Here is a 22394-nt window from a genome sequence, read left to right on the forward strand (position 1 = left end):
TTTGGATGCGTTCAGGTGCTCTGATGTCCTCATTCACCGCGCCCTACTGTCTCACCTGCCTTGGTGTATTTCGGTATTTCCTAGATGAATATTTTTTTACATTTTAAAATTCCTGAATTCATCTTAAAATCGACGGCTTCTTGAAAGTGTCGTTGTCCTGGAGGCAGCTGGCTGGAGTTGTTGTCCACGAGCACGTACACTGGTTCTGGTCTATTGTCCTCACGTCAGGTGACTAACAAAGCAGAGGGCTTCCTGGGCGCTTTCAGGCGGGGACAACTGGGCCGTTTCCAGTCGACGGCAGTTGTTCTCTCTCAGCGGAACATGAAGTAACGCTGCGTATAGAGCTGATGTACTTTGATTCCTTGAAATGCAGCGTGTCACCGGGCTGGCCCCTGTTTGAGTTGGGGACACTCGGGTATAAATAGAAACGATGCTGGATGGACTGGAGCTGTCCAGCCCCCACCACCGAGGCTGGTGTGTCCAGCAGGGGGGTACCCTGGCATCCACATTTTTAATAGTCTCAGGGAATTCTGACACTCGTGGTCTGCAAGCCAGCATTTCAGACACACAGGTGGAGTCACCCTCTGTTCCAATCTGGGGGGTATGAGGCCCAGAGGGGGAAAGGAAAGGCTGCGTCACAAGTGTCCAGCCCATTCACTGGTCCCGGGTCTTCCCTTGAGGCCTCACCAGGCAGATGCTCAGTGAGCCGAAGGGCTGCTCGGCCATGTGGCCAGCTCAGCGGAGCTTGGCTTTTGGGATTTGACCCAGAGTGGACCTGGGTAGGGGGCGGCCACTGCTCTGACCTGTCATGTCTGCTTTACACGCAGGTGGATACTTGGTACGTGTGTGTGTGTTTTCCCTTCACATGTTATAGAGAACTTGTTATGTAAAAGAAGCAAAGGGTATTTTCAAGAAGGGGAAGCAGGGTTGCTGAGGGGACTGATGGGCAGGGAGGGACAGGAAGCAGAAGAGACCATGTTGAGGTGAGTATGTCGGGGAAAGAAAACAGGATTGAACAGCGACAATCACCCCACGTTTCTTGCATGTTTTCTTGTTTGCCAAGAGTGTTCCCCAACTTTTATTTGCACATCCAGGTTTGAAACGGGGATGTAGGGCTTCCTAATATTTAGTGCTAGCTATTCCCCCCTCTGCTCCGGTCCCTCACTTTAAGGGGAGGAGACATTCGGGAGTCCAGGCGGGCTCATCCACGGCACTGGGCCTGGCTGGGCTGCCCACGCAGGGCGCCCTGGGATGGCCAGTCAGGAGTGTCCCCGTTCCTGGTGGCGCCCTTCAAGGCCCCGCTGGACTCCTGGTAACAGCAGGCCTCCTGAGAGCCTTCAGAAACCTCCAGCCGCCAGAGGGAGTAGACTGCCGTGCGCAAGTGCTCTGCGCGTGTTTACTGAGCGCGTCTGCCTGGGGAGGGCCGTCCTGAGATTTCTCACGGCTTCCTGTGTCTTCTCCCCTCACTCTTTGTCCCTGATTTGTCTTTGGAAATGTTAGTTTCAAAGCTGCCTATGCACTGATATTTTAACGAGCCCACATTATAAACATTTCTGAGGCTCTTCCCAGGCCTCTTTTGGAAAGGAGACGAGCTCAGGGTCTTGGCCTTCCTGTAGCACAGGTGGGTCCTTAGCTGTCACGATGGGCGGTACAAAGAGCTGTAGCCATTGTTTAAAGGTTAATTTAATGACTTGTCCAGGAGCAAAGAGTAAGACACCAGGAACAGCAGGAGGACAGACCAAGTCTGTGGACCAGGGTTGGAAGGAGTGTTCAAGTAGAATCCCCCTGGGAGTTGAGTCCATGGTTGGACAGCCAAGTCTGGGACAAGCTGACAAGTGTCCTCTAAGGAGGTAGGTTTAAGCTTCATTTTGAACTGTGGGCATGATGTACAACAGCAGAGAGCAGGTGGAGGCTTTTCAAGTGAAGATAAAATGACCAGACAGGTTACTCAGTCTTCTTGCAGGTCTTGGCGGGTCCTCAGAAGATGATAGGGATAAATCGAGAGGCCTGGCTTGAAAGCCAGGTCAAGACGGATCAAAAACTTAGCTTTGTCAAAAGCTTCAGGCCTTTTCTTACCTATAGACAATCCCTGGTGATCCCAAGTCATTAATCCACTGGAGGCCTGTCCTGACCTGAGTTCCCTTGCTTTGAAGTGTGCTGTCCTCTGCAGCATGAGGGAATAATTTGCTGCCTGCTTCAATGAACCATCAGGAGAGCCAGCAGACCTAATGACATGTGAGAATGTTAACCTCCTACCACGAAGAGCTGCAAATCTTGTGCGGCAGCCTATCCTTCAGCCTGCACTTTTGAGCCAGGCTCTCCGGCTTTCTCTCTCACTCACTTTCTCACCCACACAGAGGAGAGACCTGCTCATAAAACTTTATATTCCCAAACACTGTGAGCTTGCTGAGCTGTTTAGTAATGAGTGACTTTCCTGTCGCAGCCATGGAAAAATGTGTACCCTCAGAGGAAGGAGCTAGAGACATGGCACTTCAAACAGTGCCTTTTGCATAGGATTCTTCCTCCTAACTCCAGGGAACGGCATGGTGTCATGGAAGGTAACCACTAGAAGGCTTGGATAACCAAACTTCTTTGTAATTCTGTACTTTGTCTTAAAAGTCAGAGAAAAATGGAGGGCAAGACCCTAATCTTGGGGCATGTGGCTGTTCGAAGGGATCCTAGGTATCTTTCGTGGTCACATGGAGACGGAGGAGCCCTGGCGTCACTGGGTTTCGGCTGTGCATTCCAGCACTTGTTTAGTGGGCTCGTGCTCTTGAGGACAGCGCGACGTCTTAGCCACATTTATCCTCTCAGGCCTGTCAGACTGTGTGATCCATATAAGGCCCCAAATACATGTTAGTCAAAAGGTGGAGCAAATCCTCTGCTCCAACCTTAAGTCTTGTGTGTGAATGAAAACACAAGATCCACAAGGTCATTGAGTCACAGGCACAGCCAGAGTCTTCCTACAACTGGACTGAGACTCTCCTCCCCTCCGGTTCTGTGATCACTGCTCTCGGCAGTAGGTGTCACTGTGGTGTTTTCACGAGGAATGGGCTGTTCTGATGGACATTATCGAGGACACTCCGTGAAGCCGTACACAAATGTAGGGCCAGGAGAACAAAGTCAGGGAGTGGGTATGGAAGTGGAAAATCAGCTGTAGGGGGCGATGTGCACCTAGCAGGGTAGGAACTTCTTGGGCAAAGGAGGGTATTCCCTACTTCGCTGTCTAGAAGCCTCATTCAGCAGGCTCCATGGTGGGAGCAGGCCTGTTTCACTCACTGGAGGCCTGGGTAGGGGATGCTCAGGAAACATTTCCTTTAGGAGGAATGAATGAATGAATGAATGATCCATTCTGTGCTTATTAGGGTACTTTTCCATTTAGCCTGGCCATTTAGTATTTCCATATCTCAAGTGTCTCTGTGCAATACTGGGCACAGAGAGGGTTTTCAATGACTCACAGATGGAGAGAAACAGAGCGTTCTTCTCTGCTGACTTGACCAGCACAGTAAGTGGAAAAGCCAGTGGTTAGTTTCCACGTGGGATGTGTGTGATTCCCAGGCTTCCCGGGGTCTGCACATCGCTAGCCGCTTCGTTCTGCCATCTTATTCTTCTTTTGAAAGTTAATTTTATTAAAACCAGTCAAATTAAAACTGCTCTGTCCAGGGCATCTCAAGTTCCATTCATTATTGCTCCTTATCTTGGCAGGCGATCGGCATGGAAAGGCAGCGTGGCCATTATGCACTACAAAGCCCATCACTTCCCTACCGATGGCTAATTCATCAAACATTTATCGTTTGCCCTCTGAGCACTGTGTCACTTTGCCTGTCACTCCCTAGTCTAGGATGAAAGGTTTGAAGAAACATGGGAGGTGGGAGAGAGCTTTTTCTTTCCCAACTTTTTCTTCCCAGGTCTTTATTAATCATATTTCATACTGGAGACTTGAAATTCTTCCCCACACCTGCCCTCTGACCCCGTATTATTGGCCATATGAAGGCTGGGATGGCCCACATTTATGCTGAACTTCTTATGGAATGGTGTCATGACGGAGGCAATGATAACACATTGGATTCGTGTGGCAATTTTTCTCCCATAACCCACTTTAGAGCAGAGAATCATAAAAAGGAAGAAACTTGTAAAATAATTGAGTCCAGCCTCCACAATTTACAAAAAAAGTAAAGTAAAGCCTAGAGCAGGACAAGGATTGGACCGAAGCATCTCAGGAAGGTAGTGACCACGGTTCTCCCTGGTCATTCTTCAGACAGAGGGTCTCTTAAGCTGCCATTTCTGCATGTTATCAGATAAATCTGAATGCTTAGTAGTATCTCTCTTGTACTTTTAGCTACTTGATCTCTTTTCTGAGATCATCAGTTACCTCTTTTGAAAATAAAATATGCACATTTTTGTTTTAAAAAATATTCAAATATTAACAATCTTTATATTTATCTAGGTATTTTTTCACATACCTTAGCTCATGCCATCCCCATTCCAGTGTCTGCAAAGTGCACTGGTCAGGGATTGTTCTGCTATTAGAGTAGATAGATTAGAAAATTAAACCTTAGAGGTGTTATTTTTCCAAGGTCTCTCAGCCCATCAAGGCTTGAAAACAGAGCTCGTGCCCCCAAGTTCAGCATTCTTACTTTGTGTGTCTACTCACTGCATTTGTGTTTCACTTCAAGTTGACAAGATGGTCCCCATCAGAACACCACATTCCTTGTGAAAACACCACCATGACGTTCTGCCCCCAAGAGCATCAATCAGATAAACAGAGAAGCAGATGAAGATGAAAGAACCTTCATCTAGCCCTGGGAAAATCTCTTATTTATCACACCGTACATCTGGAATTGTTTGATGTCCCGACCATGGTTACTTCTGTTAGGTGTTGGTCCTCAGGGCCCAGAATGTGCCATTCCGTGAAGTGCACTGCAGCCCGACAGAGTTGCCCTGTGAAAGGTTTCCCAAAGCACAGAACCAGGGCTGTTCTGGAAGGAGAAAAATGCCCCCAACAGCAAACACTTTGGAGGTCACCATATCTGCCAGGCCTTCTTCCCTGCAGGAGATATAAAGCTATCTTGTAGTGTGGGCCAGAAAACATGTTTTCACCTTTTTCAGCCAACTGGGACCTCACAGACTCAGCCGTTGGCACGTTTTGCTGGTTTTCCTGGCCTGATTCCATTCCAGGGGGCCCTCCCCATGGGGAGCTGGTCTTTGGGCAAGTATTTGATTAGGGCCCCTCAGGGTCCCTTGGGCCTTGAGGCCCAGCCATGTAAATGTCTCCTTTCTGGTTGGCTTGCAATGAGTAGACACCATCTGTTGAATTAAAAATTCCCTTTATGGAGGGTGGTGAAAGGCTCGTGTGGAAGAGACACTGTTATCTTTCAAGCAAACAGTCCATGAGGTGGAAGAGCCGTGCTCTTGGCCCAGCGTCTGTTTGCCAATGGCTGCAGGAGCCCCCGCCAGGCGCTGAGTTCCGCCCCACGGCGATGCACGCATACCGCGGCGGCAGCACACCATGTCCGCTCCCTTCCATCTCCCCAGTAAAGAAAACCTCCTTTTATAGAACCCACCAAACAAACTCACTCTTTAGACTCTTAAAAACAAACAGGATCCCGAGGCCACTGGCTCCATGTGCACATGTGTGGTTTTGTAAAATCTCAAGCCGTGAATCAAAATAATTGTAGAGACATAGTCAAAGCCCAGAACCAGGCCCTGTCACCAGGGTGGGAAAAATGCAGGAAAGATTCGCTGAGAAAACAGGACAGGAGGACAGCCACAGGGGCAGAGTGATGGAGGTGAGATGTGGAGGCATCTAGCATGTTTGTGGGAAGGGTACCCAGTTTCCCACCTCTGTCCTTAGGGACTCACTCACTGTAATAACTTCAGGACAAACACAGGAGGCTGGGCCGAAAGATGACCCCACAGCCCTCATTTTTCTTTCTTTCTTTCTTTCTTTCTTTCTTTCTTTCTTTCTTTCTTTTTCTGAGAGTCCGTCTTGCTCACACTTCTTAATAATAGGCTATCTTGTATGATTCTTCCTGTGTCAAGTCCAACTTCATTCTCTCTTCCTGTAGACAACAAGCCCACGGGGAGCGGAAGCCGTGACTTGGGCATCTTTCAGATCCCCAGATGCACGTGCTCTGGAAGTGGATACCACATACACCACATCCATGCTTTCTGGGCCTGAGTTCGCTTTCACAAAGGCCGATTACTTGAGTGCCAGGATCAAGTCACTCTTCTTATCTTCCTTCACCACCAAATTGTGCGTAAACATAAGTAGATGCTCAAAAGGTTAGAATTCAATTGAACTGAAACTTAGCTCAAACCCATCCCCTCTTTGAAGCCTCCTCTAACCCCTGCTCCTCAGAGCAAGTGCCCAGCATCCCAGTCTAACCTATTACCCTTCATGACCTGGTAACTGCTTCCCTGTTTGTAACTATTACTTAACAGCAGAGGACCATGCCACAGTTGTCTTCATAGCTCCAGAGACCAGCAAAGTACTGGGCACAGAGTTGGCAGTGAATGAATGAATGAAGGAATGAGCAATAAAGGTAGAGACCAAGGGGACCATTACTGGTAAATTTCAACCCTGCTCTACCTAATGAATAGTTAACCTCATGAGAACCACATTAAAAAAACAAAACAAAACAAAACTATAAGAACTAGTTCTTCAGGGCATTATTCTAAGAGAGTTAGAAAGGGAATATAGATTGAAAGACCATCTAAGTTGATCATTAAAATTGAGGACATATAATTTGTGTCCTCGATAGCTATGCAGAGTATTTGGATAAAAGATGTGACGATGGTGAGTGTTCATTTTTACACCTCAACTAGAAATTATTTAGAGGTAGGTTAGCATCATATCATTGAGGAAACACTGCACTCTGTGTCCAAATGTTCTAGATGTGGCTTGGTTACTATGTATGGTCTCAGATAAGGCACCTGACTTCTCCAAGCATCAGTCACCTTTGTGAAGTGGAAGCTGGAGTCCCTAAAATTTCCCTGGGATTCAAAGTCTATGAGTTTGCACATAAGATCACCATAGAGCATGTTTTACACAAACAGAGTATGGCTTTGACCTCTTCGTTTACAGGGTATAAGAAGCCAATGTGTTGACCTGTGCTGTTTTAATTATGGGGATGTCCCCAAAGTTAGGGAAGCACTGAAGAGGCCTTGCACGGTCCCAGCTAGAAGATCAGAAGAAGGTACAGAGTTTAGTGTATTGGGGAATGACTGAGCGAGAAGTCTCTGCTGCCCTCGTCCCCAGGCTGAGTCCTCAGGGGCCCTCTGGCAGGAAGAAGCAGCTCTTGGCAGCCCTTGTAAACTGTGGTCTAGACTAAGGCGCTCCAGTCAGATAACACAGTATCTGGAGAGAATATTAGAGGTCACTGAATCTTCTACTCTGCAATAATTCCCTCTAAACATTCTCCAGGTCTCTAGTCTCTGATCAAATGCATATAGTGACTCATAAGGCAGCTCACTCCTTTGTCAAATAGTTCTCAATTTTTGCCAGTTTAAAAATTGATTCAAGACCTCTCCCCACAACTTACATAATTGTCCTCCTATATGTTTATCATTCTGCCTTCCAGAATGCCATAGACCTAGTACTTTGAGGCAACTAAGCATCCTCTGCTCCTGGTTAGATAATGTTGACTGTCTCCATCACATTTCTTACACCCTTGACTGCCTGGTGGTTCTCCTTGGGTAGTGTTTGTGAGTGCTGATGCTCCTTTGAGTCTGGCCACCAGGATTGAAATGAAGCTCCGGGTAGAGTTACTCGGGGCCCAGTAGAGTGGATGAGGATCAGGTTAGCTTTTGTGGTGGCAGCCCCGTTCTAGTGATTCATACAAAGCCCTCTTCACACCCACTGCTCTTTGTCCAAGGCTCATCATCTTGTGTTTGGGGAGTTGCTTTCTTTTAATTAAAAGTAATATTTAATGGAATTTTTCCTGATCATAAAATGCTTATTCATGATAGAAAATCTAGTAATTAGTGAAAACTGTGAAAGAGAAAAAAACACACCCTATAAAGCCATTACTCAGGGGATAGAGGTGTATATCTTGGATTATAGATAAATATGTAGAGATGTATGTTTATATACACCTTAAAGAGTATTTGTGTATGTGTGTACAGAATTGTCATCAAGTCACTATGTACAAGATGGTATGTTATAACAAAGGCTACTTTAATGACTTCTAACCATCACCGTGGAAGACATGGTACAGATTAAAACTTGTGTGGAGAATGGAGGGGATCACACAGATGCCTTTTAATTTCCATGCATGAGATTGTAGTGTGTGTACTGTGTGTATTATAACCTAATTCTAGGTGCTTGGACAGCATGACAATTTACCGATCAGTAGACATCCATCTACACTATCATTTTTAATTGCTGCATGGTATTTCATCATACAGATATTTAAACTATAGTCAATCATTCCTCTATCATTGGGAATTTAGGCTTGTTTACAATTTACTATAAATAATGCTGTGGTGAACATACTTAAACATGCACACTTCTTTGATATTTATTGAATAACTTTTTAGAATTTCTGGATTAAAAAGGTGATAATTTTTAATGCTTTTAATTAAATTGCCATCTAAAATGGTTATATCAATTTCACTTCCCATTAACATTATATTAATCTATTACCTTGAACTTTTGACAAGACTATGTTAAGATTTCAGAAAACAGTGTATTTGTTAGTTAAGTGAAAATATCTTGTTTATTCTGAATATTTTAGATTCCCAGTGAAGCTGAAATTTTACCCCACTTTTTCATTATTGACCATATTTATCTCTTGTGTATTTTCTGACCACGTCTTTTGATCATTTTTGCTTAGGGTTTTCAGGTTTTCCTTAATGATTTTCAAAAGCTTCTTTCATATTAAAGATGTTAAACCTTAGACTATCAGAGAGATTGCAAATACTTTCCCCAATTTTTATTTGTCTTTTAATTTTTTCTTTAAATGGGTATTTTCAGGTAGTGGAACTTTAAATCTGCATTTAAGTTTTTACATTAGACACTGAAATATCATCTTGTTGGGCTGAAAGAATGGGTTGATTCCAACAGGATCATTTTGTATCTACTGTTGTTCTCCTGGATATCTTTCCAGGGTCCTGCCTTCACGCGCGTGGCCAACAGGGCCTTAATACGGTATTAGCAAAACCAGGACCACAGTCCCAGGACCTTCCCTCATTGCAAGCTGAGCCACTTACTAATGTTCTTCAGGTTTATTTTTGAACCAGTTATGATACTACCTAAAGGAGTCATTTTCTAGCCCACTTTTTGCTCTCTTGTCATAAGAATATCATTAGAAATCTTTTCAAAACCATTTTGAAATCTGGATACAATATATATCTTTATTCCTAGTCAACTAGCCACATAAATAGCTGGTCGCACAGAACGTGTCCTTACTGTACAGAAACTGCCTGTTTGAGAATCTATGGTATATTAAATTAATATGTATACTCTCTCATTCTACAAAGGATTTGAGCTAGCTTATTAGAGTTAATAAAACAAAACCAGTATGTAGATAAGTGAAATACCAAGGCTATAAACTATTATAAGCCTCAACAGTGAAGTTAAAAAGCAGATATAGAGACATTTTTACATTTGGGTCATAGTTTGGCTCTGAGCTCACTGGAAGCAAAAGTGAAAAGGGTAACGTGGTCAGATGCATGATGCACATTGTCTTAAGGCAGCGGTTCTCAACCTGTGGGTCGCGACCCCTTTGGGGATCGAACGACCTTTTCACAGGGGTCGCCTAAGACATAACAGCAGCAAAATTACAGTTATGAAGTAGCAACGAAAATAATTTTATGGTTGGAGGTCAGCACAACCTGAGGAACCGCCTCAAAGGGCCGTGGCATCAGGAAGGGTGCGAGCCACTGATTGCGCAGGCGCAGGCCAGCTCCGCAGAGGGTAATCCGACCAGAGTTTCACAGACAAGTTTATAAAAGTATGACTCCAACGTTTGAATAATGGACCTACCCTTTCAAATCACTTGTATTCAGCTCTCTTATGCCAGTGTTGAATTTTATTCTTCGTAGCTCGGGAATTGTCCATTCTGCCAGGGCACCAATAGGGCTTTGGGGGTGACTTTGACAAATTCCATGTGATACCCTGTCAGCATACACTAGGGTACACTCTTACGTCGCCCAGAGCCTTTTCTATATCATTTTATTTTTAAAAGACACTTCCAGCCCTTATTAATAGTGTTACCATATAGACTAGTTGATGATGATGATGATGATGATTGTTACTGTTATTTGTACATATATCCCTGGCTATGTGACCTGAATGACAGAAAAATATGGAGAGCCAACAGTACATATGATGCACTCCATGGTAATATGCTATAATGTATTACTACACATAGTATATTGCTACATGTATATGCATTTACATAGAGTAGAAGGAGAGCTTGGTGACAGAGAGGAAGCACACCTCTCGTGGCGTAAGAGGACTGGCCTTTCTAACAGCGGACCAGCCCCTCTGCTGCGCTGGGCCGCTTGCTGGAGCAGGGGCGGTCATGCCACAGCTCTCCTCTCCTCTCCTGTCCTTCTGCGTTCCCACGCGTGGCCCTGTGCTGCTGTCCTGGCCTGCCGTGTGGTCGTGGCCTCACGGCCTCTGTCGACGGTCAGTTCGCAAACATTTCCCAAGGACCTGCTGAGCACCAGGCACAGTGCTTGGCACGGTGGGAGAGTCAGAGGGTACAAGTTACTATATTTTTCTCTCAAGGATGATGTTTAAATTATTTAACCACTGCACTACCCAATTAGAAAGATCCTGGCTAGAGCAGGGTCCCTGGAGCCCCCATCATGTGGGGCATTAACCACCTAGTTGCTGAATTGTGGAAAGGCCTCGGGGCTCTGGGGAGTGGCCAGGGTAATAGTGAGGGCCATTCCAGGTACTCAGAGGTGCAGCTATTTACCAACTGGTAAGGATGCATATGTAACGAGTTTACTCACAGGTACTGGTGCCCGAGGGCAGCTCACTGAATGTTCCTCTGCCTGTTCTGCGACACTTGGCCCCAGGGTAAAGGAAGGGGGCATTCCGGCCTCTGAACGAATGCAATTCAGGGATTGCCTTTGCAGCTCCTGGCCGGTCACCCTGAGGCCCGCTTGTCCTGCCCTGGGGATTCTCTTGGCAGCTTTTCTCCCAGCAACTGGCAGGTGTATGGCTGAGGGACAGTCAGTTGGCAAAGAGGGACTGAGCCCTCACTGCACATTTGCCAATTCTCCAAGTCTTATGGAAGTTGCACTGAGATCCCTTGTTTTGTTGGAGCTGGGCAGACAGAAATCAGCCAGAAAGTCCCTGTGGACTAGCCATTGTGGACATCAGACATATGGGTTACATCCTCCAGAATTTTTGTGGCCTCCCCATTTTCTGTTAAAAAATCTATCTGTGGAGTCCGGCCAGTGTGGCTCAGCGGTTGAGCGTCGACCCATGCACCAGGAGGTCTCCGGTTCCATTTCCGGTCCGGGCACGTGCCCAGGTTGCCGGCCTGATCCCCAGTGTGGGGTGTGCAGGAGGTGGCCAGTTGATGTTCTCTCTCATCGATGTTTCTATCTCTCTCCCTCTCACTTCTTCTCTCTCTAAAAAAAAAAATCAATAAAGGAAAAAGATATCTAAAAATGTATCTGTGGATACTTAGGTAGATATAGTGAAGGAACAAGGTGAGGGATCGTAGTGGAGATCTCATTTTCTTAAGTGGTTTGAAAATATCCTAACCTTTGGTTCTGGATTTGAGGCCAACCGCAGACACGTGTCTTTCTTCAGGTCCGTGGTTAGCTGTCTCCTGTCCCCGCCCAGCTCACGCCAGGCAGAAGTGTCGCTCCTGGTAAGGGCTGGGAGCTCAGGACAGAGGATCTAATTCTTACCACAGCCTATACTCCAGGATGAGGTTGGCAGATCTTGAACCAGGGGTTCTGGAAGTGCCCTCTGGTGATTTTCCTGGATGGATTTTTGCCAGGTAAAGGACAGGAAGGGCTAATAGCTACATATTAGCCGCTCCCCTGCCCCAAATCTACTGGCCGTGCTCTGGTCCTGGCCCTTCGCCTTCCCTGTTCTGACAAGTGGCTAACTTTTGGAAAAAGCATGAAGGCCGCCGAGTGTGTGCCCACACAGGAGCAAAAGGGATTGGGGTTCAAGGGGTAGCCCTTTTGTGGGTCCCACTCCCTGCCCGAGGTCCCTCGCAGCCAGTGGCCTAGCTTGGGAAGGGCGCCTGCCGCCTATTTATTGCCGCTGTTTTTATAAGCTAATGAGGGCAGAGTGTGAGCCACGGGCAATGATGCTGGGATATTAACTGTGACAGGAAGCTTGATCATAATTATCTTAACGAGGATAGGGTTAATTACAGTGGAAACTTAAAAGTTCTTCCTGTTTGAATCTGCTGGAGCTGAATGCATTGTGATGTTTTGTCGTTTTGCTATGACTTTGGAAAAGGCACTGGAACTCTCCCAGCCGTCAGTGGCTCCTGCGGGGGCCCAGCCAGAACCCTGCCCCTGAGCAACTGAGGGGCCCCTGTGGATGAGGCAGTGGACCGCTTTCTGCTGATGGGCGGGAGGCACAGCCTGCAATGAGCTTCCGAGGTGCTGATTTGATTTCCAGAGCAAATCACCTGCCACACAGATCAGACGGCACATGGGTCTGGTCTCCCTGCCGGCCCTTGGCGTCTCTTGGTTGGGCTGGGAAGCTCTCTCTCTCACTGGCTGTGCCCAAGTAGAGGCTGAAGCCTCCTCTTCCAGCCCCTGGCTGGTGAGTGACTCTGGAGTGACAGCCACCTGGGCTTATGGGTCTGGGTACATTTTGCTGTCCACACACAAGGTTAGAGCAGAGAAATCACAGTCCTGTCCGCTATTCCTTGTAGCTACTGTGCCTGTCCCATTACACAGCATAAATGCATGGCTCCCTGAAGACTTTGCCTTGTCATTTTATTAACAGCACATACCTATTGGCCAGCAGCGTGTGTAAAGGGGGATGGACTCAATAACTGATGCAAATAATTTCTTTTCCCTGCTCCTTCCTGGAAAAAAAACCACCAGTACAACAACAAAAGTACACTTTTCAAAAAGTAAAAAATAAATCCATCTTCCAGGTGTTTGTTTACTGATCCCCACATGCTACCTGAGCCCCAGAAATGCTGTCCCCTCCAGTTTTACCCTTCAGTATGCTCTCTGCCTCCTGTCCCCAGATTCTCAGCTCTGAATTTAGCTAATTAAATCATCGAGTGCACACCACACTGATGACATGACTTATTAATTAGCAACCCCCACGAAACATGGATCCCTTTTAATTGAGCAACTGATAACAATAAATGGAAAAAGGACTCTCACAACCAGACAGGTGCTGGGGATTTGAGCCGGGGTGCCCCAACTCCTCTCTGAAGCCTCCCTCCAGAAGCCGTGGTGAGCTCTGCCCGAGCTGTCCGGAGAGGAAGGCGGTCTCTGTGGGCACTCCCTCTAGTGTTCCCGGCTTTGTCCCTTCTCATGCTATGTCGTTTGTTTTATGCCTCCCCTGAAGCACTTTTGGAAGGGAGCTTCCTTCTGCTTGCCAGTTGCCAACTGTTTGCTGATTCTCATGATATGAGTATTATATTTGCATTACACAACTCGGAACAGCACCTGTTTGGATGCTGCCTCTGACCAAGACCGAGGACTGATGCCGGCGCACAGACGACTGAGTAGCCGTCCATCAGAGGCCCTGCTGCTAGGCCTCAGCTCCCCGTGGCCAACAGAGCCTCACTCTGGAAAGCACTTGTGGCTCGTCACTCGTGACCTCCGTGGAGAAAGGGGCTTGGGGAAAGGTGGGTCTCCCTGCAGCAGCCAGGCTGGCGCACCTGTGCGCCTTGTTTACCCGCCCGCCCTCTGCCGTCAAACAGCCTGCCCCACCTGGCCCAGTCAGCGCCTCCAGAAAAACCAGAGTGAAAGGAGGAAGAAAAAAGAAAGAAATGTAACTTCTTAATCTTCTTTCACTTATTCTTCATAAGCTACTCTGAGCTGGAATGGACACAGAACAAGGCTGTTCAGGTGGGCTAGTGATGGGGCCCAAGTCACACTGCAAGTAAAGCGTGGAGCTGGTGGAAGATTCCAGAGCTTCCTGACTACAGGTGTGGAAGTTGTGTATTCCTCTCTGAAACGTGAGGACCGTGAGAGAGGAAGAGGAAGAAATGAAACATGATGACCCCACTGACCCTTAACCCAAAATTTGGCCTGGCCCTCCTGCTCTGGCACAGGTGGTGTTGGCTGCAGGAGGGCACGTGGTCTGGGTGCTGGGCCCTGAGTGGGTCCACCTGAGGGTCAGGCGGAAGAGGGACCTGCTGGTGGAGCTCTGGGCCAGTGGAGTCTGGGCTTTAATTACTTATTTGCAATGCATGCTACACCTTCCAAGTACTGACTCGGTTTTGGAGTCCTCTTGGCAGAGGTCCTGCAGGGAGATATTGAGGCCTTGAAAACACTCTGCCGAAGTTCTCGACCGCACCAGATGTACAAGCATTGCACACGCAAGCAGGCGGGTCTGCAACGTGCGTGCTCTCAGTAGATGAATAAGCAGCGCGGACATCTCCCTGATTCGCCACGTTTCATGGAGTAGCCAGGAGATCCCCTGCGCGTCTGCCCTCTGGTTGGCGTTGCAGATCAGCTGTCAGCCTGTGCAAGCTCAGCACGGCTCGGGTCTGGCAGGTGCCGGGCTGGGAGTGTGTGTGTCCCTGGAAGTCCCCCCACCGGGTGGCTGTCTTTAATTGACGTCTGAGCGCCAGAGCCAGCACGGGCGCACAACTGCCCCTCGCCGCCTCCACCCAACACCCCGGAACCCACATCAAGAGCTAACTTTCAGCTAAGTGTATAAGCAAGGCTGTTTTTCCTTTTCCGATACTTTTTTTCCATGAGCTGGGTACTTAATTCCTTCAGATGCTGTTTATTTACCGCCTCGACATCTATGCACTGCGTTCCACACTTCTTTCAGAAATAAAGTGAGAAATCCACTTTCCATAAATTAAAACAGTAACTTCAAGCCAGGAGCATTGAAACAGAAATTCCCCCAACCCCTTCCCGGCCTCCCCTACCCGCCCCGAACAAAAAGAAAAAGAAGCAGCCTCTCACACTGGAGTGATTATGTGCTCCTCCAATGCAGGGCCTGTGGGGCAGCCGCAGGGACACCGGGCAGCAGCAAATTAAGTGATTAGTGAAGAAAAAAGCAGAGAAAAAACAGTCAAAGGCAGTGAACGAAGAGAAAGGTGCCTCCCTTGCTGTTTCCTACAACTGTGCAGAGGAGAACCGCTAAGAAATGATACTTGAAGTTATATTTATTATTGTAAGAGGGTATGATATTTCTGGGCAGGAATGATGGATGACAACTTAAATTTGTGTCCAGGGAATGAAGGTGAACTGTGACAGAGTTATTTATCTTGGGAATGGAGGTTAGGGTCAGCCGAGGCTGGGTGCCTGAAGGCACAAGACATTGACAAATTTATCCTGCAGGCCGTATCTGAAGGCCTTTGTTTTGGATCCTGGCTACTCACTAAGTGACCCTCATCCTTCATGCTGGCAATGCGTGAAGGATGCCGTGAGTGCCAGTGGCCCTCTCCCCCGCCCCGCCCCGCTCCCGCTACTAATTCTTGTCATTCACTTTGCTGACAGGCACCAAGCCCAAACTATTCCCAGTCCTGAAAGGGAAGGTTAAAATATTTATTTCAGCTCATGATGGCCTCCCTGATTTAGTGCGGGATCATTTTTCCTGTTGCCTTTGTCATTGCAGGTCACTGGAAGGACTGAGCGCGTTCAGGAGCCTGGAGGAACTCATCTTGGACAACAATCTGCTCGGGAACGACCTCATGTTGCCAGGGTTACCCAGGCTCCATACCTTAACCCTCAACAAGAACCAAATATCCTTGGCTCTGCCCACGGCCCCCACTCCCGCCAGCCCCGCAGTGGTCCCCTCCAGCTCGCCAGCTCTCCTCCCCTGCCCCACACAAATACCTGCAAAATGTCAAATGAGTTTTATGTGTCAACTAAATTAAAGTATGTGAAATACAGTCCATGGGCAGACAAAGCGTTCCGTCTCCTGGCAGTCGGGACACCTCAGAGTAATTTATTATAGGTCATTCATAAATGAAATGCACCATTATATCTTCCTGTTGCTCCATTTTAGTGTAGAGATCTAAGTTATGGCTGTGAAGAAATCTTTTTAATAGATAAAAATAGAGAAAGAAAATAATGTCACTGCCGCCGAGAAGGCGAATCCGGGTTCTGTTTGCTTGGGCTTGTGTGGGAGGGCGACCTCTGGTGGGAAGCGGAGGGTAATGTTACTGAGCAAACTTGGCCTTCGCAGAGGTTTCTGGAAGGCCCTGGTGCAGGCCTGGGCAGCGTTTCTGGTGAAGGAGCCGGGAAGAGGCTAAGGTGGATGGTAGGTGTGAAGCCCAGGCCGACTCCGTCTTCCGTGGTGTTTACAGTCGGAGGGTGATGAGAAAGGCCTAGGAGAGCCTGTCCAGTAGGGGACTCTTCTTGGGTCAGCGAGGGCCCAGCCAGCCTCAGGTGAGACTCAGGGACCTGCCCGGACTCCACAGCGAGGCTGAGGTGGGGTCGGAACCTTGCTGAGGTCTGAGGCACCAGCTCCTCCGACGGGGAGCTGTCGGGAGGGGTGCTGCCCCCCCCCTCATGCCAGCTCAGCGAGGCAGGGACTTCTGTCAGTGCTGTGAACTCCAGTCCACGTTTAGAAGAACGCCTGGCACGGAGCTGAGGTTCGGTAAATGTTTGTAGGGTAAGTGAATGAATCATCATCAGCTGTTCTTTACTGAGCATTGCTCTGAATCAAGCCCTGCGCTGAGCAACTTCAGACATATTTCAGGTTCGGGGCAAGAGCAGGTTTACAGTGGTGAGTCCTCGAAACACAGAGTTTATTTGTGGATTGTTATTTAATGCTATATTTTCCATACAAATGACTCTAAACCTACTTTTGCCTACCCTGTTCTTTCCTTCTTATCCAACCCTGTGAGCAGGGTGTAGTTACCCCTGTTGCCTAGATGGGGGAAGAGATGAAGTAGAGACCCGCAGCCAGACCTTTAACAAGACGCTAGGTCCCAAATTCAATCTCAACTGTAGCTGTATCCAAAGTTCTTTCTGTTCTCCTGTGTTGCTTCAGACTCGAAGTCTAATCATCTTGTTTCACTGATGGAATATTTGAGACCTGGAGTGGTTTAATCTCTCGTTCATGATCACCTGTGAACAGGTAAGCTAAGAATAGAAGCATGATCAGGGTATTTTCCCCTAGAGTATGATATAAAACCAGATACACATGTTAAGTTTAATCTATATTCTGATGTCAGCATTTAAGAATGATTTGTATTTATTAGCCACTGTTTACACTTCAAGTCATGAGTTTATACTTTCTTTATTTAAAAAAATTTTTTTTCTTTATTGATTTTAGGGAGAAAGAGATAGAAGCATAGATGAGAGAGAACATCAATTGGCCGCCTCTTGTATGCCCCCCACTGGGGGTCAGGCCCACAACCTGGGCATGTGTCCTGGCCAGGAATTGAACTGGCGACCTCTTGGTGCATGGGTCGACGCTCAACCACTGAGCCACACCAGTAGGACTATACTTTCTTTATTCTGTAAAATATGCTACTTGTGGTCATTATTTTTTTTCCCTTTATTTAATTTATTTTTTTCATCACCATTTATCCACTATATACCCCCTTTCACTTCCATTACCCTCTCCCCTTCCCAGCCACCACACTGTCCTTTGTGGTGAGAACTCTCTAAGAGTTCTTTCTCTTTTTTTTCTTTTATGTTCGATACCTCCACGCACCCCCAATACCCTGCACACACGCCAGCGCTGCCCGCCTGCTCTCTGTCTGTGAGTCTGTCTCCATTTTGCTTGTTCGTTCAGTTTGCTCATTAGATTCCACATATGAGTGAGATCATATGGTTCTTGTCCTTCTCTGACTGGCCTATTTCACTTAGCATAATGCTCTCCAGTCCATCCATGCTGTCGCAAAGGCGTGGTCATTATTAATTGGCACTTTAATAGAGGGAGAAGGCCTAGAGGTAAATACGTCTTTGTCATATGAAATGTTGATGGATTTTCCCATTTCCACCCTTTGGTCAACTGAGTTTCCCAGTCATCATTTGAAAACATGTTATAGTCAGTGTATCTTATGGCTCCCTTGGCTCGCTTAGGGGGCAATATTCTCAAATCAGTCAAGAATAGAAGGATTATTAGACTAGAATTTGGATGATACGGTTTCTCCCTTGGGCCACAATGCCCACATCCTGTGTCCCCTCTCACTGGAGAGTATTCGGGTTCATGAATGTGTGTTCATGAGTCAGCTTAATCATGCTTCGCTTTGTGACCTTAGACAGGTCATCCTCTGAGAGCCTCTGTTTGTCATTTGTACAGGAATAAGTTGAATTGGATGCTGGTTTTATTCTCAGTACTGCTGTTACTAGAGATTAGCAGGCCTCTTGGCTCTGTAATGCTGATTTTCTTTGTCTTTGGTTGACTTCATTCCCTGCTCCATGCCTCAACGTCTCCATCTGTAGCAGTAATGCTGGGGGGGGGGGGATGATCACGGCCTGGAGGGGCCGAGGCAGGAGGCAGCGTGTAGCTGTCAGGCGCAGTGCTGTCGCAGTGCTGTTGTATGTGCTTCGTTATCAGTAGATACAAGAGATCAGGGCTGGTGCTCTCGGGATGCAGCACGGCGCTTCTGTCTCCTCCAGGCTATCCGTGTGATCGTGGAAATTGGCTTACTTTCCCCTTATACTTGACCCAGAAGTCAAAGAATGAAAAGCAGGTAAAAGCAACAGTAATGATATATGATTCTGACTCCACCTTTTTGGCTAATTGACTTTCCTACCTACTTGTGAAAATGCCTCGGGCTGTCCAACAATGTCACAATTCCATATTGCAATTCCTACTCCGTGACACGTCTTAGACTTGGGCTCTATCAGTTAGCTTTGCTGCATAATAATCCGCCCCAGAAGTGAGTGGCTTAAAAAACAACATTTCATTGGTTTACAATACTATGGGTCAGCTCTTTGAGCTCAACTCAGATGACGGTTCTTCTGCTAGTCTTGCCTTGGGTCACTCACGTACCCGGCCACAGTTGTCTTGACATTCGGCTGGGCCTCGTTCGAATGTCTGGAACTAGTACTGGCTGTTGGCTGAACTAAATGTCTCCAGCAGGCTAGCTCAGGCCTCTCCACTTAGGGGGAATGTTCCAAGAACAAAGCCCCAGTATGCAGGCACTTTTTAAGCCCTAGTGGTATCATGTGTGTTGCTGTCCCATGGCCAAAGCAAGTCACATAGCAAATGCAGAACCAATGTGAGGGGTCACTGTGCAAGGTGTGACTACACAAATGCATGACTCATTTCATTAACAATCTAACGCACAGACTTGGAGAGTCTGTCTCCTTAAGTTTCTACTTCATATTTGTAATAAAGGGAGACCTAGACTCAAGGAACAATTGACCTTCTAAAAAGGTGAGTATTCACTTTTTCTTATAAATTGAATCCTATTTTAAACATATTAGGATGCTTGCTAGCCAGTGGGGTTCTACCTCAAGTTCTTTTGTGATGTTTGTTTTGTCTTGAATTTTTTGCTTTTTGGCATATGTTGAATGATTATTCACCCCAATCCCACTCCACCCATTTTATCTGCTTTGCAAATCTAGAGTTTTCTGTTTGGGTTTTACTCACAGTTAAATATGTTTATGCAATGCTTGTGCTACTGGCCCCTGGGAACTTGGGTTATGGTTTCTCTTATCTTTGAGCACCAGGCGCGGTCGAATGGTGCTTAAGAACAACAGACTCTGAAGCGAGACCCGCGGCTTATACCCAGGTCTACCGCTTACTGCGTGGCTTGGACAAGTTACTTAATATCTCTGTGCTTTGGCTTAAGATGGGGACAATAATAGTACCCATCCCACAGGTGGTCGTTGTAATGGTTACTGTAAGAATCTCACAAATATTAAGTTACAATAACACAGTAAGTTCTTTGTCAAGGTTAGTATTAGAGCTATTATTATTACTGTAGAGAAGTACCTGAACTTATCTAAAGTTATTTGGGCCACAATAGAACCAATGTCAGAGTATAGATTTAGAGTGCTTCTTTGACCTGTATAATTTAATATTACCCTCACATCATCCTGTGAGTTGCATACCACCGGGAATAACTTAATTTTTATGAAAAAACTAAGAGAGTAGGCCCATGTTGAAATCACATAGATTGTCTGTGGGGGGCTCAGTCTAGAACCCAGGTGTGTGAGTGCTCAGCACAGACTGAACCCCAAGGTGGAGGGCAGTCACTGCTCAGGAGGGGAAGACGCGGGAGGGGTCAGCTGCCTGTGCCTGGCCCACACGCCCTGCTCCCAGCTGCGGCGCAGCTTATGAAAGGAATTCCAGATCCCAAACCCAGCATCTGGCAAATTCCTCCCCGGTTCACCACAGCCTTACTTCCGGCTGCACACCTCCTGCTCGGCCTCACGGCCCCTTGTCCCTGTGGGCTCTGTTCAGCCCGCAGCTTCGGTCCCTGTCCAGGTGTCCCTAAGTCTGGTCTTCCCAGGTTACTGCTTCATCTCTTGGCTCATAGCTTATCTCACCCTTCTTTCTTGGGTTCGTTTACACTGGCCCCGTTGTGCCTGGCCATGGTGTTGACCTCCTCTCCCCAACACTCAGATTCCCTCTCTGTCTCTCTCTCACACACATGCGTGCACACACACACACACACACTCTCTCACACACACACACTCACTCACTGTGAAGCGTGGACACACTGTCCCTGGCTCTTCTCCTGTAGGGGTGGGTATTTGGTCATGGTCTCATGTCTCAATACTCAACCCCAAATAACAGAACAACTGAGATGTCAGAATAATATGAATATTTAACCTTTCACCCACTTTTCCTTTAGGAGTGAGTGGGGGAAGGGTGATAAGTGACTTCATTTTAAATCAGTTTATTTCTTCACTTTCTGCCCCCTTTGTGCTTCTGCACACGTGTGGAGACAGGAGGAGCTGTAGCACAGCAGAGGGGACGTGTGATGCGGGCGGGACGTGCCGGACTGGAGTCCCACAGCAGTGTGCTCTGTCTTCCCAAGGAAGTCTCTGCAGCTTGTCAGAGGCCTCAGTTTTTAAATCTGTACATTGGGGAATATATATTTCAGCATATTGTTGAGAGATTTAAATACATGTGTGGAAAATCACTTTGACACCCAAAGACTTTAAAACTTTTTGGGATATTTCACCATTAGCCAAAGCCTCAGTGCTGGACAAGAATGAGCCGAAACTGGAAGTAACTGGTTTCAGAGCACAGCTGCAAGGCCACACCTCAGTCTCCCACCCAGCACGTAAGAATTCTCTCTTTTCAGTATCCAAAATTTCTCTTCTGTGGTAGGAAGTGTTGAGTGGTGTGTCCCTAGAAATGTCATTTCTTAGGTTCTAGGTTTAAATGTAAATAGTACCATTTATGGACAGTATGACCTTTGATCCCAGTTTCCTTAATTTTTATGTGGATGTGATAATATTTTTGATGGGTGTGGAAGTCAAAATGAGATGCTATGTCATGTAGACTGTTCAGTTAGCATTTAGAAATCTTGCGGTAGGATGAGCTCTGGATGAAATCTTCCCATTGGTAATAGATGCTGCCCTTTGACCTGGCGCTGATCACAGAGGGAGGGTATGTCCCCATTCTCTCACCTGGGAAACAGCTTGGGACCTATGCAACTGGCTACGACACCAGGAGATGCCCCTCCTCCCTCATGCTCCAAATTTTCAAGGCAAGATGTTGCTTTGATCTTGGGCCCTAGCAGAAAATCTCCCTTGGCAAGCCCAGCACGACAGCTGGACTCCGCAAGGGCAGCTTTCTGTAGACACCACTGAAAACATTCTCAACGGCAAGTTCTCTGGAGAAGACTTGATGAAGGAAACCAGGTGCGCGCTGAGAATCCAGCTGGAGAGAAGTGGAACTGTGCCAGATAGCTACAGATTTTTTAAAAGAAAAAATCCCACCCAAACCCTAAGGAGAATCTCTCTGCAAGTGTCTCCACTGGGGTGGTCTTGGTTAGCCGTGGGGCCCCAACTTCCCTGCTCTGATTGTCTCGGGTTAATTTTCTATGCAGTTTTACAAAAAGGAATGTGACAATTCTATCTTAGGGCCTGCAATCAGGCAAGACAGGGCTGCGCTTGTCCTGCAGACTCAGGAGACCAAGAAACCAGTTAAAACACCTTCTCCCGTTTCATCCTCCAGGGGTGATCGCCACATAATGATCAAGTTCTGGTCCACAGCGTCCACGGAGTAGGTGCTGGTGATTCCTGCCTGGTGTAAATTTGGGAAGACCACCTGGCTCAGCCCAATTGATCATTTAGTGGGTAGTTGAAAGGCTTAGGAAGATAGAGTAGCT

General features: G+C 47.1%; 1 protein-coding gene across 2 annotated transcripts in view; it reads left to right on the forward strand.

Annotated features, from left to right (window-relative positions):
• LRMDA (leucine rich melanocyte differentiation associated) overlaps window positions 1-22394 on the forward strand; it is a 1094111-nt gene that overhangs the window by 567923 nt on the left and 503794 nt on the right. For both annotated transcript variants that reach the window (XM_036264919.1, XM_036264920.1), the window contains exon 3: window positions 15755-15881. In XM_036264919.1, coding sequence (XP_036120812.1) covers window positions 15755-15881 — 127 coding nt within the window. The remainder of the gene's footprint in view (window positions 1-15754; window positions 15882-22394) is intronic.

This window comes from Molossus molossus, unplaced genomic scaffold, assembly GCF_014108415.1.
Source record: "Molossus molossus isolate mMolMol1 unplaced genomic scaffold, mMolMol1.p scaffold_m16_p_17, whole genome shotgun sequence".
NCBI classification, from domain to species: domain Eukaryota; kingdom Metazoa; phylum Chordata; class Mammalia; order Chiroptera; family Molossidae; genus Molossus; species Molossus molossus.